This window comes from Lepidochelys kempii, chromosome 4 (genome assembly GCF_965140265.1).
Source record: "Lepidochelys kempii isolate rLepKem1 chromosome 4, rLepKem1.hap2, whole genome shotgun sequence".
Lineage (NCBI taxonomy): Eukaryota > Metazoa > Chordata > Testudines > Cheloniidae > Lepidochelys > Lepidochelys kempii.
Genome location: NC_133259.1, coordinates 57,656,190 through 57,672,584, shown reverse-complemented (window position 1 = coordinate 57,672,584; position 16,395 = coordinate 57,656,190). Strand labels below are relative to the sequence as shown.

The 16,395-nt window shown below is 40.8% G+C and overlaps 1 protein-coding gene across 3 annotated transcripts in view; it reads right to left on the bottom strand.

The window, feature by feature from the left end:
- The window catches only part of FHIP1A (FHF complex subunit HOOK interacting protein 1A), a 140,663-nt gene that overhangs the window by 40,093 nt on the left and 84,175 nt on the right, over positions 1 to 16,395 (bottom strand). For 2 of the 3 annotated variants that reach the window (XM_073341346.1, XM_073341347.1), the window contains exons 4-6: positions 15,447 to 16,073; positions 5,551 to 5,706; positions 2,264 to 2,350 (exon numbers count right to left, since the gene is read on the bottom strand). In XM_073341346.1, the coding sequence (XP_073197447.1) occupies positions 2,264 to 2,350; positions 5,551 to 5,706; positions 15,447 to 16,073 (870 nt within the window). The remainder of the gene's footprint in view (positions 1 to 2,263; positions 2,351 to 5,550; positions 5,707 to 15,446; positions 16,074 to 16,395) is intronic. The other variant, XM_073341348.1, reaches the window with a different exon arrangement.

Below are 16,395 nucleotides of genomic sequence, written 5' to 3'. Positions count from 1 at the left end.
TACTAGGCTTGGCAGAGATGTGAGATTCTCCAAGGCAGTATAGGCACCTCTAATAGTCATCGCTGACCAGGAAGGCTCGAAGCAGGATAGAGAGTTTTTGAAGTCCAGAGTCCTGGGCATAGTCTGAGCTTTGCACCAGAAAGGGAGATGGGGAGGAAAGGGAAAAACAACTTCCCAAACTTAAGTGTCTATACTAATTAAAACAAGAACAGTCTAATAACTTGATATACATTATTTACAGATCAAGTGGAAGGAAGAACTTAGAGGAAACTGGAATGTTCCACCTCAGACCATGCAACGGTAAGTAGGAACAGGAGAAATGGGTGGTCCACACTGCTCTTTATAACTTTGGTTCAGAGCATGAGGATAGGAACAGCGCAGGAGTGGACAAATGGATGCTAATATACTCCTGGGGAATTCTGCACCACTGCGTCCATAATTAATGAGCCAAGCATATTTTTAATTTTTTTGCGCAGAGAAAAAACTTCTGCTGAAAAGTTGCTGCAGTTCCACATTTTGCCCACCAGAGGGCTCTGTGGCAATAGAACACAGCAGCCACTGCCAGCCAGCAAGGAAAGAGAAAAAGCCTGCTGTCTTCGCAGTGGGCCAGGTCAGGAGACAGGCTAATGGGAGACAGACAGCATGGGGTGCTGAGATGTCAGACAGGGGCTCATAAGGGCTAGTGGGGGAGGACAGACTGGGGTAGGGGCTGAATGGGAGCGGAGGCACAGGACCGTAAGGGGGAGGGAGGTGCAGGGCCACATGGGTTGGGGGGAGTGGGTGTCTGAGTGGGGGATGGAGGGACACGTGCCTGACTGAATGGGAGAGGTTAGAGGTCAGCCAAAGTCTACATGGGGGAAGCTTGCTAATAGTCCCTCCCCGCCCCCCAAAAAAACCCTGTTCCATACTTTTCCCACCCATATCTAACAACTCTTCAGGTTCACACCCAGGGTCCTTCCCAGCAATTATTTCCCTCTCCCTCAGCTCCTCCATTACCCCTGACTCCCCCCAGTCTTTGCACTGCTTCTGGGGTGTGTGGGAAATATGGTTCTGTATTGTAGTTTAAATGAATTATTACTCAGAGTTCTGTATTAATATGCTTGGTAAGGAATCTATTTTGTCAAAAAATATTTTCTGAATCTTTTTGTCATCTGTATTGTTACAGACATACTTGCTGACAGTATTTTGAAATAAATGACCAAAAATAATTGAAACTGGTGTGATTCTATGGTAGTATTTTGACAAATAAAATATGCAGAATTTTTCAGAATTTTAAAATATTGTGCGTGGAATTTTTAATTTTTTGGCACACAATTCCCCCAGAAGTAGCTAATAACAAGCATTATTTAGTCTCAGGCACATGAAGCACATGTGTACCCACAGTGCAATACTCATAGGGACCAGCACTTGAAGGAGAACTACCATTTCATCTCCAAACATGGGTACAGTACTCAGCACTGCTACAGAAGCTGTATGGCAATATGTAACATAAACCTTGCTTTAGAAAGTTGGAAACAGGTTAGAAGCTCCCGCTACAGCTCTTTAACTAAGAGCAGCACTAGGCTGAAGAGCAAGAAGTAGACAGATAGTACAGCAGTAAGGCTAATGACACTTCAGCTGAACCACCATGATGCGTAAATTTCTTAACAGAGTCATAGCTGCCAAATTTTGTGCATCTCCATATGTAATAGTTTTTTATTGCTGAAAAAAGTCACTGTCTTCCTACCATCGTTTCCTCAAGCAGTGGGAGCAGGCCCCCTACCATTAACATCACCAACATGCTGGTACAAATAGGATTAATATGGATTTAACATTAAAAGTCACGTCAAACAAACAAGACTTAGTTTTTACATTTCAAACTTGTTCGTTCTTGCATTGACACAGCATCACAAAACCAGCCTACTTCATAATCACGTGCAAGGCCTGGGCTGGCAGCCGACTTGGGGCTTATTTCCCAGATAGGTGGAGGATGCCGACCTCAAATTGATGTGCTACAGTCACGTCTATAACAGATTAAACCAGTACATACTCCTCTACTGAATGAAGATCTTCTGCCATCACAGAGAGATGCCTCCATCCTGGTTAACGATCAAATGCCATAAAAGGTAAATGGAGAGTATGGAAAGGGGAGGGGGCAAAGTTGGCCTAAACACATGCAATTAGATTATGTGGAATTTCATCACCACCGAATAGTATCCCATTGATTATTAATGTTGCCTTTGTCTGCTATAAAGCAAAGTGTATGCACACACAAGTCACTGACCTTATGGAGTGCAGGAGCCATTACTGGCACCAAAAACCCATTGTAAATGTAGTTCACAAGCTGGTTACGAATCAAGGGATGTGCCACCTAAAAAAGAAATCTCGTGTCATGATAAACTGCATCTCTGAACCATCATATTTGTTCTTAAAACAATAGTTCTCTGCAAAGATTCTTAAAATAAGATAAAACACAGAATATCTTTAAAAGAAAAGGAGTACTTGTGGCACCTTAGAGACTAACCAATTTATTAGAGCATAAGCTTTCGTGAGCTACAGCTCACTTTATCAAATGCATATCGTGGAAACTGCAGCAGACTTTATATATACAGAGAGAATATGAACCAATACCTCCTCCCACCCCACTGGTTCATATTCTCTCTGTATATATAAAGTCTGCTGCAGTTTCCACGATATGCATCTGATAAAGTGAGCTGTAGCTCACGAAAGCTTATGCTCTAATAAATTGGTTAGTCTCTAAGGTGCCACAAGTACTCCTTTTCTTTTTGCGAATACAGACTAACACGGCTGTTACTCTAAAAGAATATCTTTAATCACTGTCAAAACCCTCTGCCCATTTCAACAAGATACCTTGATTTTGTTCTTTTGAACAGTTTTTGTTTTGGGTATTAAAAGGTTTCCCCTCTGCGATTAAATACACAAAGTTAAGGAACAACAAGAATGATATAGCCAAACACAGAGACAGGGCTTTTCCCATATATTTCAATCTCCCTGCCTGCTGACAAGGATGAATGAACGGACAGTGTGATATGCATGCCCATGAACCAAAATAGAACTGGCAGGTCTAATTTTAGCCCTACCAGCCCTGACAGGGTTACTAAGGTGGACATACCAATATTAACTTGTAATACTACCATAAAAAAGCAGAGTGGTAGGTTTTAATATATTTCAAGAGTACATGAGATATTGGGAGCATTCTCATTCCGCTGGCCAAACATGCAACCTTTTTTCCCTTTTGAAAGTGCGTTACTCACTCAATAGACTGGTTAAGCACTTAAAAAAGATAAGTTACTTGTCATTTGTAATAAAAATCGTGTAGTAAAACATGACAAACCATTGCTTATTTTTACAATGTGGAGTTAATCTTTTGTTTTCAAAAGAGCAAAACAGTTACGTAATATTATGAACTAATACTTTCTAAAAATAAATTTGGTATTATAGGAGCACAGAAGTGTATTAGAAACCAAGTATTTTTTTTAAATTTTTTAATTACACTACGCATGTATATGCATAATATGTCACACACACCCACCCACTCCTCAGAATGTCCCAGCCCTTGTCCAAGAATACGGTCCTCTTATGCCTCTGCTCAGCCCTCCTCAGATTTGTGACTCCAGCTGTGGAGGGGAGAACAGGGGATACTACCCCAATAATACTCCCCTCTTCAACCCAGTGGGTGGGGAGAGAGAGAGGGAGGAAGTCAGAGAGGGGCTGGAGTCCTGGCTCCACCCTCCCTGTTTATTCACTGGTACGAGTAGCTGTCCCAGGACAGAATAAACCACTTCATGAAAAGCAGCTATATATTCCCCTCACCAGCATGACCAAGGTGAATCTGTGGCTGAGGGTATGTCTACACTGTGTTTTAAAACCCATAGCAGAGAGTCAAGCACCTGCGTCTACAGACTTAGGCTCACGCTAAGGCACTAAAAACAGTTGTTTAGATCTTCAGGTTCAGGCTGGAGCTTGGACTATGAAACCTAGGACATGGGCTTCAGCGCTCGAGCTACATGGCTATTTTTAGCACTGTAGCATGAGAGCCTGTAGACCCAAGCTCTGCGACTTGCTGCCACAGGTTTTAAAATGCAGTGCAGACATACCCTTAGTCACAATTAGTTCTCTGGTGTGCTCCTGTGGTGGTCCAGCTATGCTCTGCCTCATATCGAGTGTAGATTGTAAAATTACAATCTAGCACTACATAAAAAATAGAATTCATTCAATGTCTGTCCCCCCGCCCCTTTACAGAAATATGTTTTAAAATATCTGATTGTTTGGATTTATTTTTACACTGATTTAAAATAATTTCACATTTTCTTTACTATCCTTAACAGCCTTCACTCTAATGAAAAAATGTAGTATCAAACGTCACTGGCTAAGATTGTAACCTCTCTTGGAACATGGTAGACTTAGAAATGAGTATGGCCACCATTTCACATTTCAACACGTACGCATTAGAAGGCTGATTATATTGCAGCTTTGAGGGTAAAAACAACTATTAATTCTATTTATGACATGTAAGTTTTTTTTAAAAAATGATAAATAAAGCTTCATCTGTGTTATACAAGTATAGTCAGTTGCTTCACTAAATTTTGCATACAAACCTTTATAGAAATTACTTTTTAATTCACAGTAAAATATGACAACTTCACTAATGTTATTGAGCACGCTTCCTTATACAGAAAACAAATCCACAGATGCAGCAAAATTTATATTGTCTTCTCATAAAACACTGGCTATAGAAAAACTGTAGCCTAGAAAAATATATAAAACCTGATTTTTGTCTTTAGACTGGAGATGAAAAATAACCAGGAATCAAGAGGAAAAAATCTAATCGAGAAATCAAGAACAGAGGGTGTGTTCTAAACAGACCAATTTTGAAGGGAATTTAATTTGTGTTGATAAGATGATGCGTAACTCTTGCTAAATTCAACTAAGGTAACAATATTCTTTATATAGTACACATGATTAGGGAAAATAAGTGTTTTTGTTTGTAGACTTTTATGAGAACCTAGATGTAAAGATGGGATATTCTTCTCTACTCAAATAGATAAAATTACCTTTTTCCTCAAATAAAGACATTTGATTTCTTTTAATATCAATGTGGGTATTTAAAATGCAATCAACAATCTTTAGGAAGAGAACTAAGACAAGTCTCCCAATTACTCAATGTAACAACTCCCCAAAACCTGCATATTTACATTTTATTAATTAGAAACATTTGCTACTTGAAAGCTACCTGTGTAGATTAATCTTTGTAACCATACTGAACAGTAACAGCTTTGAACACTTTTTTCATACATATATTCCAAGGCCAGAAAGAACCGTTGTGATCATCTAGTCTGACCTCCTTTATAACACAGGCCACAGGACTTCCCCAAAATAACTCCTAGAGCAGATCTTTCATTCATTCATTTAAACAATGATGTTACACTAAACTAAATAAAAATTAGTTCTATACACTACTGTCCACCAAATAAACACATCCTGTAAAAGGCTTTGACAATATAGTTTAACTGATGCTATAAAGAAAAAAATCTGAGTCAGATCCAGTACCTGTATTACTGCATTGCAAAACTCTAGGGAATTCATGAACTGAACAAGAGCTGGGGACAGAAGCCAGTCATCTTTCAGCAGACAGTGCCATTCTCCATTTTCTTCCAGCTTTGTAGGCAAAGATGAATAGAGGCCACTCAGTCCTGTTGCTAGTACCTGTATTCAGAAATAATGAAGAAAAAACAGCCCTTTACCCAACTGTTCAGTTCATGGACTTAAACAATGTTCCAACATAACATTAAAACATTCTTCTTACTAGTTTCAGTAACACTTAGGGGGATGACAGAAAAGGGGGGGAAATGAACGTTTAAGTGATGCTACAGAAAATCATCAGTTTTTAAAATTCATTTCAGCTGAAATTCCTCTCCTTTTAAAAGCTGCCACTTAGGAAAAACTGCCCAAGACAAAGGCTGCCTAATGATTGTAATCTGTTTTAATTGGAAAACCACCACTGTTTTCTTTATGTTCAGAAGATCATTTTACATCTGTTCCTTCCTGCTTTCACCTTTCTCCAGTCTAGTACCAGTCTCTAAATGTTCTCTACCATCTGGTGAAACATCAGAAAAACACCAGTCACTGTCTTCAGAACTCCATAACTATGAATATCGAGGGAATCATTGAGGGCTATCATTTTATGGTTATAGGTGACTATACAGAGCAGTTCCATTATGAATCATAGGAAGTAGGATCATCCCATCTGCAACAAACACGACTTCATTCAGGCATCACACATCTGGCGCCTTTTGTTCTTAGGCTTTGGAACTCATGGTGCCAGATATAGTAAGGAAAATGGTCACTCCTAATAGTTATAGGTTCTGTTTACCACTGGGGAGAAGTGGAGGAGGGGAAAAGACTCTTTGGAGAAATTAGGGGCATTGTTGCTAATGTTAATGAGTAAAGATACTTGCACAGCATCTTCTATATGTAAAGTATAACACTGTAGTTTTTTGACCATAAATATAAAATACACCATTACAAACCTGTTAAAGTGTTACTGTATTTTCTTAAAGTCATGAGCAGTTTCAAGTCACAGATTTTATAAGAAGTTACCAAACCACAGTGTTCTCAGCCATTATCTTGTCCACAGCTCCATCTTTCCTTCTTTCTCATGATTTTGTACAGTTTCTGTGCTACTTTTTAAAATGAGCCTCACTTTAATGTGGTAATTAGGACCAAAGCCCAAGGGGATCTTTTCAGCTTTCATGCAGCAGATTCTTGGCAAGAATATCCCTACTCTCCACAAACACCCACTTGACCCCTATAATGTGAGAGGGTGAGAGCCCTGCTCCAAAGCAAGTGGTTTATCTATTACAAAATGAATGCTTGTGACAATAGAGAACAGAGACCCAAAAGTTAATTTTATGGGGATTTCAGTCCTGAGGATGCATTAATTAAATCTATTACAACTGGTAGCTCACCCTAAAGGGCAAAGGTAGTATCCCTGAATGCTCTCCATTCCTAAACCACCTAACTTTGAAGACAGATTTCTGTAGACTGGCATAATTAAGCCAGATATAAAAATACTGTGGAAAAAGTAATGCTTAGATTTGCTGAGCTGCACTGTTTCTTTTGTTTTATGTCAGGATGTAGACTAAGAAGCTGGAGTACGAGTAGTTATAGCAACAGCTCAAGTTATTTTTATGATCACATACTTCAGTACCAGGATGACTTAAAAACAAGTTAAAAGGGGGTGGGGGGGCCTAAAAGGGACAGCTTGACCAGAGCCCCCATTTGACAGAGCCCCCAAAATGACAGAGTGGCCAAACATGATCAAGTGGCATTGTGAACTAGTTTAAGTAGAGGCAATTGATAGTCTACCTGCCACTGACAGTTCAGTGAGCAAATTGCCTGCCTCAGATCCCACCACTGCTACCACTGGAAATGTTGCACCAGGCCCAAGAGAATCCACCAGGCCGAGAGCCTTGAGGTAGAAGCAGGTTCAGGAATGCCACTCCTGCTGGTAGCGGGGCCAGAAGACAGAGAAATGTGAAAGTGGGAACACCCCCTGCCAGGCACACACAGGGCAGAGCCCCCCTATCACCACAGGGAAAGCAATGACTCAACAGGTCAGGGTTCCCTCTAACTCCCAAGACCTCTCAGCTCTTCTTAAACTCTTTCATCTTAAACTCTTTCAAACACGGTAACTATTTTGGAGGGGTATGGGGGCGGGGTGGGAGGGGCTCATTTTCACATATTACCTCGGGCACCTGAAAAACCTCTGTGAAGCCCTTGTGGCAAGTGAGACTCAGCAGCCTTCTAAAGGACAGGGTTAGTTTTAGGTGTTTATTTTCTGCCTCTCCTCCAGAAGGTCACTGAACAAGGCTTCAATACTATGCACTCAGGAAGACACAAAATTGTATCTATTTAGCCTTTGACACTAAGGGCACATCTACACAACAAAAACAAACAAAAAAACTCCTGCGGCAGCAAGTCTCAGAGCCTAGGTCAACTGACTCAGGCTCATGCTACAGGGCTAAAAATATCAGTACAGGCTTTCCCGTTCAGGATGAAGCCCGGGCTCTGGGACTTTCCCTCATTGCTGGGTCTCAGGGCCTAGGCTCCAGTCAAACTCTGAACATCTACACTGCTATTTTTAGCCCTGTAGCATGAGCCCAAGTCAACTGATCTGGGCTCTGAAACTCACTGCCTCTCCCACCCCTTTAAAAAAACAAAAACAAACAAAAACTGTGTAGATGTATATTAAGTGATCACAGGTTCAGATTCTGGATAAGAAAATGAGAAGACGACATTGCATTGTTCATACCATAATATAGTTTTGGGGAAAATATATTGTTATTTCTAAGAAGAATTTTGGGAGAGTGTTAGGATATAGATATTCAGGCCTGTCTGTAAAAGCCTGTATTCTAAGAATTTAGGTGTATTCTTATCACTTGGCTAGTTATAGAGATATAAAAGAAAGAATCAAAATCACTGTCTGCCGGTGTAAGGGCCTTCTCTTACTGTGACAGTCTGAGGCCCTGTTCTTATGCTAAGGCCTTTGGCTAAGCAAGAGAGGCAGCCATAAACGGAAGCAACCAGTCACATCCTCACATTCCAAATTAGTCACATTGAAAGAAGGTGCTATTGGGCTGTTAGGAATACAATCCTGTCCTGATAGTGCCTATCGCCTCCAGAGAAAAGGAAGTGCCTAGAAAATGTAAAAGGAAACTTAGTTTGATAGCATCCTGTCTGGCAAGAACTCACTTATCAATAGCTGGGATGTGAAATCCTCACTTCTGTATTGTTTTGTCATTATAGTTCCCACTTTGCTATTGTTTGTCTGTATAATCTCTGTCTGGTTCTGTGATTGTTTCTGTCTGCTGTATAATTAACTTTGCTGGGTGTAAACTAATTAAGGTGGTGGAATATAATTGGTTATATAATCATGTTACAATATGTTAGGATTGGTTCGTTAAATTTCAGGAAAATGATTGGTTAAGGTATAAGCAGAACTCAAGTTTTACTATATAGTCTGCAGTCAATCAGGAAGTGGGTGTGTGTGGGGGAATGGGAACAGGGAATGGGGGTAAGGAAATTGGAATCATGTTTTGCTAAAAGGGGAAATGGGAACAGGGAATGGGGGTGGGGGAATTGGAATCATGTTTTGTTAAAGGGGGAAATGGGAACAGGGAATGGGGGTAAGGAAATAGGAATCATGTTTGGCTAAGGGCAGGAATGGGAACAGGGACACAGGTGTAAGGCTCTGTGGTGTCAGAGCTGGGAAGGGGGACACTAAGGAAGGAAACTGGAATCATGCTTGCTGGAAGTTCACCCCAATAAACATCGAATAGTTTGCACCTTTGGACTTCGGGTATTGTTGCTCCCTGTTCATGCGAGAAGGACCAGGGAAGTAAGTGGGTGAAGGTATAAGCCCCCTAACAGAGAGGTAGTTTTTTGTTTTGTTTTTTCCAGCAGAGAGAGGGAAGTGAAGGAAGGCAGGGGATGGGGCAGATTAGAAAGGAATTAACTGGCCTGTAAAATTACTTCTGCATAGGACAAATGCCTTACATTCACATATCAGAATTACAGACAACTCTGGGCAAGAACAAGTATCTTCATTAGATGCTTTGCATTACTTGTGCATTGCACTGGATTAGTCAACAGGAATTTGGTTTTAGATCTGCCATTTATTCAACCATCCATCCATTGTATTCATAAATCCATATTTAGGCCCCTAAATATAAGTGGCCTGGTTCTGAGGTGCTGAGTACTACCCACAGTTCTCATTAAGAGACAAGTTTCAGAGTAACAGCCGTGTTACTCTGTATTCGCAAAAAGAAAAGGAGTACTTGTGGCACCTTAGAGACTAACCAATTTATTTGAGCATAAGCTTTCGTGAGCTACAGCTCACTTCATCGGATGCATACTGTGGAAACTGCAGAAGACATTATATACACAGAGACCATGAAACAATACCTCCTCCCACCCCACTCTCCTGCTGGTAATAGCTTATCTAAAGTGATCACTCTCCTTCCAATGTGTATGATAATCAAGTTGGGCCATTTCCAGCACAAATCCAGGTTTTCTCACCCTCTGCCCCCCCACACACAAACTCACTCTCCTGTGTGACACATTGTACACATTGTAAAGAGAGTGGTCACTTTGGATGGTTCATATTCTCTGTGTATATATAAAGTCTGCTGCAGTTTCCACGATATGCATCTGATGAAGTGAGCTGTAGCTCACGAAAGCTTATGCTCTAATAAATTGGTTAGTCTCTAAGGTGCCACAAGTACTCCTTTTCTTTTTGCGAATACAGACTAACACGGCTGTTACTCTGAAACCTTTGGATGGGCTATTACCAGCAGGAGAGTGAGTTTGGGGGGGGGGGGGGGCGGAGGGTGAGAAAACCTGGATTTGTGCTGGAAATGGCCCAACTTGATTATCATACACATTGGAAGGAGAGTGGTCACTTTAGATAAGCTATTACCAGCAGGAGAGTGGGGTGGGAGGAGGTATTGTTTCATGGTCTCTGTGTATATAATGTCTTCTGCAGTTTCCACAGTATGCATCCGATGAAGTGAGCTGTAGCTCATGAAAGCTTATGCTCAAATAAATTGGTTAGTCTCTAAGGTGCCACAAGTACTCCTTTTCTTATTAAGAGACAAATTCACTTCCTGGAACTAGATGAAACTGACTTTCAACTTCATGCCTCACTACACGCAAAAAAGGAGTGATAAACTCACAACCACCCCACACCTTAGAGAAGGTTATTCCTTACATACTTTTCACTCTATCAGGCAAGATAGAATTCAGGAAGCTGTGAAAAAACAATGTTTAAAAAAGTTGTTGTTATGCAATACAACATTTTTACTTGGTTCACAAACAACTCATCATGGAATTACTTAAATAAGGTTCTCAAAAGCAGAATCTATGTTGGAAGCAGTTTCTGCAGTTTATTTAGCCAAAACAGTTTGAGGATTTTTACCATGTGGCTAAGGTCTAAACATAGCTATTGCTAGGAATTAATAGCTATATGTACAAACTTGGCACTAAGTAATTCAGAAAAAAATAAAGTGATAAATGTCAAATATTAAAAGCAAGAACTTCTTAATTTCTGTAACTGGGCACATAAAATAAGGTACTTTTGGGGGGTTATTTCATGGATTTTTGTATTTTTTTTTCTGTTTTTAACCAGTAGAGACAGAACCATAAATGCTAAGATCATAGAAAAACAGAGATAGGAAAGACTTCCTTTGTCTCTTTCTACATCTCCCCTTTCCCTTCACTCCAACAATGCTGCACCAGTGCCAACACACTATCTGTCTGTTTCTCCAACAAGCATATCCAGGGTTTCTTCCATGCTGTTAACTATGGCTGTAATGCCCTTATGAGGTGGTCCTCAAGGCCACTCTCTATACATCAATCCCCTCTGATGACTCACATCTTCTGTCATGCCCATAAGACAATGATTGATTATGACAAGGTTGTGAGTTATTTGGTGATAGTCTATATATCTTGTGTGTTCACAGTGGGCCTCCCACAAACTGTGGGCACTCTCAGAGCCAATACATAATGGAAGTATTTGTAACTACTAGCAAATATTCAGTATTTGTGAACTTTTACAACAGAAAACCCTCTAGAAACGTTAATTCTCACTACATCTCGGGAAGTAGGTGGTAAGTTCAACTCACAGAGAAGGAAACTGAGGCAAATAAATCAAATTATTCATCTGAAGATATAGAGGAAGTCTATATAAGAGCTGGGAATGAAGCTCAGGAGCTTGTCTCCTAGTCCTATGCTCAGAAGAGTAGACCATGCCATGGCTCATGCAATCCATCCCTCTACCCTATAATCTAAGCTTGAACACTTTGTCCAGTCTAGTTTTAAGTGGAGTAAATCAAAGTAGCTTGTGTCACTTCTCTTAGGAAATAGCAGGAAGGAAGTCTTTTAAGCTTTCTATTGTATGTACCCAAGCAGAAGGGAACTGGGGCCAAGTTTGATCTCAGAATCTAGAGCAGCGGTCCGCAAATGTTTGAGGGTCGCAACTCCCTTACCCTTGTCCACCCCTCTCCATAAACTGGGGCTTTGGTCAGGCCTGCAGTTAGGTGCTGCTCTTCTCACAGTCTCTCCCCCGACCTTGATCCCGGCCCGGGAATGGAGCCACGGCCTACAGCCGAGGCTGAGGGTGGGACTGGGAACGGAGCTGTGCCAAGGCTGGGGATGGGGACATGGCTGGGGGCAGGACTGGAGCAGAGAGGGCCCGGATGTACCCTCCCAAACATTCCTCCACAGCCCTCTAGGGGGGGCATGCCCCATGGTTTGGGGACCTCTGATCTAGAGTGACACCACTCATGCCTATAGAGTTGTTCCAGAGCAAAATTTGGCCCTGGATTCTGTTAAGATCAACATAAAAAAAGACTTAGTACTGGCAGGCAAATTCTTGCCAGGGGAAACAAGAAGCATAAACCGTAAGATTGCATTAGAATTTATTACAGAGTTGGACTAGTCTCATTACTGTTCAGAAAATCTGATTCTAACACACTCTGACAATCATTTTAATTAAGAAAGCTTTTTGTCAATCACAGTTCCCCGCTGTTCGTAGGTTAAGATAGTTGGCTTTTATCTTTTTATACTAAAGACTTTTTTTTAAAAATTAATTGGCAAATGTAATTATGGAAGTTATTGCGTAGATTCAATAATGGTATTTATCTGAAGGACAATTGAAAAACCAAGCTCATGTATTCTTTAGTAGTATCTATTTAAATTAGGTCAAACAGAGCCTCTCGGTGCAAGAGACTGCTTCATTATTTGCCATGTATGGGTATGGTGTTCAGAATTGTAAAAGTGAATCATCAAAAGTTAGACAGAAACCTGTTTTTTAGGCTGCTACCAAATTCAGGCTTGGTCTGAGCCCTGCTTCACACTACCTCACCAAGGAGGTTGCAGGATGGAGTTGAAAGGTTGATCAAAAAAGGGCCATTAGGAAGAACTAGCCTCCAGTGAGCAACTCTGACATTGGCTGGGGAGGAAGACATCTTGTCCTTGTCCCAACCTGTCTATTCAGGCTAGCTTCTGTATTCAGGATTTGCGTCTAAATGTGGGAATATTCATGTAGGAAGAGAAGGAGGTTTTGTGGTCATTTTTGTTTTTATCAACAGTCCCAATGCCTGCCTTTGCCTGAGGCAGCTGGCACATGGGGAAGGTGTGAGTGTGATGTCAATGCATTGCCTCTTGCATGTCTGGCACAGGAGACATCTCTTTCACTGTAGGAGTGCTCAGGCCAAGCAATTACTATGCCCTGCCATGGACCGTTTACTGCTTCTCTGAACTGGAGCAGTTTACATGTGTGATGTTGCCAGCAAGCATGCACTGGGTCAGCAGTGAAAGTGATAGACAACTTGAGTCCTAGACACAATCTCCTACCCACATACCCTTCCGATGCTCTGTGGAGGGTTGTCTCCATGGGGGGTAGGGAAAGCTGCCACAGTGCAGGATTTATTAGCAATTAATGGGGGGAGGGAGAAATCACATGGAGAAAGATATTTATAATTTAAATAGTTATTGACACAATATTTTTAATCAAAATCTGCATTTATAGCTTCTGACTGATGGCCATAATCTCTGGTTGTGCAGACCGTTCTCTGATTCGGAGCTGGGCAAAGCAGTAATCAGTGAAAAATATCCTGAATAAAAATACTTTGGACTTCTATACACATAAGAAAGGCCATACTGGGTCAGACCAAAGGTCCATCTAACTCTGTATCCAGTCTTTCGACAGTGGCCAATGCCAAATGCCCCAGAGGGAATGAACAGAATAGGTAATCATCAAGTTGCCCATTCCCATTTTCTGGCAAATAGAGGCTAGGGACACCATCCCTGCCCATCCTGGCTAATAGCCATTCATGGACCTATCCTCCATGAATTTAGCTAGTTCTTTTTTGAACCCTGCTATAGTCTTGGCCTTCACAACATCCTCTGGCAAAGAGTTCCACAGATTAACTGTGCATTATGTGAAGAAATACTTCCTTTTGTTTGTTTTAAACCTGCTGCCTATTAATTTCATTTGGTGACCCCTAGTTCTTGTGTTATGAGAGGGAGTATATAACACTTCCTTATTTACTTTCTCCACACCAATCTTGATTTAGCAGACATCTATCATATCCCCCCCTTAGTCATTTCTTTTCCAAGCTGAATAGTCCCAGTCTTATTAATCTCTCCTCATATGGCAGCCATTCCATATTCATTTTTGTTGCCCTTTTCTGAACCTTTTCTAATTCCAATCCCTTTTTTGAGGAGGGGCGACCACATGTGCACACAGTATTCAAGATGTGGGCGTACCATGGAAGTATATAGAGGCAATATGACATTTTCTGTCTTATTATCTATCCCTTTCTTAATGGTGCCCAACATTCTGTTCACTTTTTTGATTGCCTCTGCGCATTGAGTGGATGTTTTCAGAGAACTATCCACAGTGAATCCAAGGTCTCTTTCTTGAGTGGTAACAGCTAATTCAGACTCCATCATTTTATATGTATAGACATTCAAGAATCAACAAGTGCTTTGTAAATGTATAAAATAAGCCTCAATACTCCAGATACCATTATATTGACATATTGTACATAGGGGATCTGAGACAAAAATGTTAACTTGCCCAAGGTCACATAGCAAGCCTGTGGCAGAGGTGACTGACAAAGCCAGAACAAATATTGCTAAATCCCAGTTCTATGCTAACTAGACAAGATTTTCTTTTCCCATTTAAAATGTGCCTCGTCTTTTATTACCAGACTAAAACACAAGCCACATAGTATGTAAATAAGAATTAAATACCAAACCAGAAAAAGGTGATTTTTTTCAGGTAGTCTATATAGCTCTGTTTTGGCCCTCTTTCCCAAATACCATATGTAGCACCTATAATTTCATCTCAGGCCCCAATTTCTTATTTTACTTGGAGGCAAGCAAAGAAGCAGTGAAACAAGAAAAATCCATCTTTGCACCCTTGTTTAACATTTGCTTAGCAAACAGCTATTCTGCTGCGGGAGGGTTGATTGGTTGTCTCTTTAAAGTAATAGGTTTATTATTGTTTAAATTGTAAAGTTAGATTTCTAACAAGTTCTAAAGCTGAACATAAATACTGGTTTAAAAGTCTCAGAACAGGGCCCCCTACTGCCAAATTTGATAAAGGAAGCCTCTGTTCAACAAGATGGTGGTTAATGGTGAAAACTGTTTCCCTTGCCAGCCAACCCCTCTCTCCTCGCCCATCCCTATAGCATCTGTAATTTCTACAGGACTAGGATGGTTTCCAGCCTTATAGTTTAGAATTATGGAATAAGTAAAATGAATTCATCTTTCCTAAAAAGGATAGTGGAAGAAAAAAGCAAAAAAGTGAAAAGTTACAGAGAGAAAGTAAATTTATGGTAAAAAAAAAAAAAACACCCCAAAACCCAACAACTTACAGGACAAAAGTAGGTGTTTTCTACTATGTGATTTGCAACAACGTTGTTCTCAGCTGACAGGGACATTATGAAGAGCAGAGCATCACGAGCCTGCTGACCTATTGTTCCTTCCCGATGGATGAAGGGAATCAAAAGGGAAAAAATGAGAAAGTTGGCAGCTCCTTGGTCCTCGCTGGTGTGGAAAAACAGTTCCAGAATGGAAGGATCTTTGGCTAGGATAGAGCAGAGTTGGTTCAGCAGGATGACCAGCTCCAACTCCACAGCTGGTGTGGCTGTTCCTGAGCAAGAGCTCAGCAACATCATCAAAGGCTTCAAGATGGGCTTGTGGTGCAGCACAGGCTGATGGGACTGAGTAACCAGCATCTCATATATCTTCAGCTGCTCAATTTTTGTCTCATCGTTGAACTCCCGCCTCAAGCTCCAAAGGAAGAGTTTTTCCATTATGTTCTCTGTGACTACAAACTCAAGGATAGGCCCCATTGCAGCATCTTTTGCTTGCTCCTCAATTAATAAGAAAAGCATATGCTCCACATAATTCTGCACAGTGCTGGCCTCATCTGGTGGAATTGCCCCATATTTCGCCTGAGTATTTTTCAAAGGGTCATGCTTCTCTAGGATTTTTACAACCTAAACAAACCAAATGCACATTTATCATCCCAGTGTACATGTTTAAAAATATATAGTTGAATAAAAAGAGATCACGTCTTTTACTTTTCATGCTTCAAACTTTTTGCACGCTGAAAAATCAATCTTTAAAACTTCACACTTGTCACACATTCTGGACTAAACTGCGACATCTTTACTCACACTGACCAGTCCCTTACTGCACAAGTAGCCCCATTGCTGCAAATTTGGGATTTATTAAAGTGTGGATTAGATAGGTTCTACTGTACTTCAAATCGGAGATATACTATTGTCTTAGGCAAGTTTCTTTCAGTGTCAGACAAAC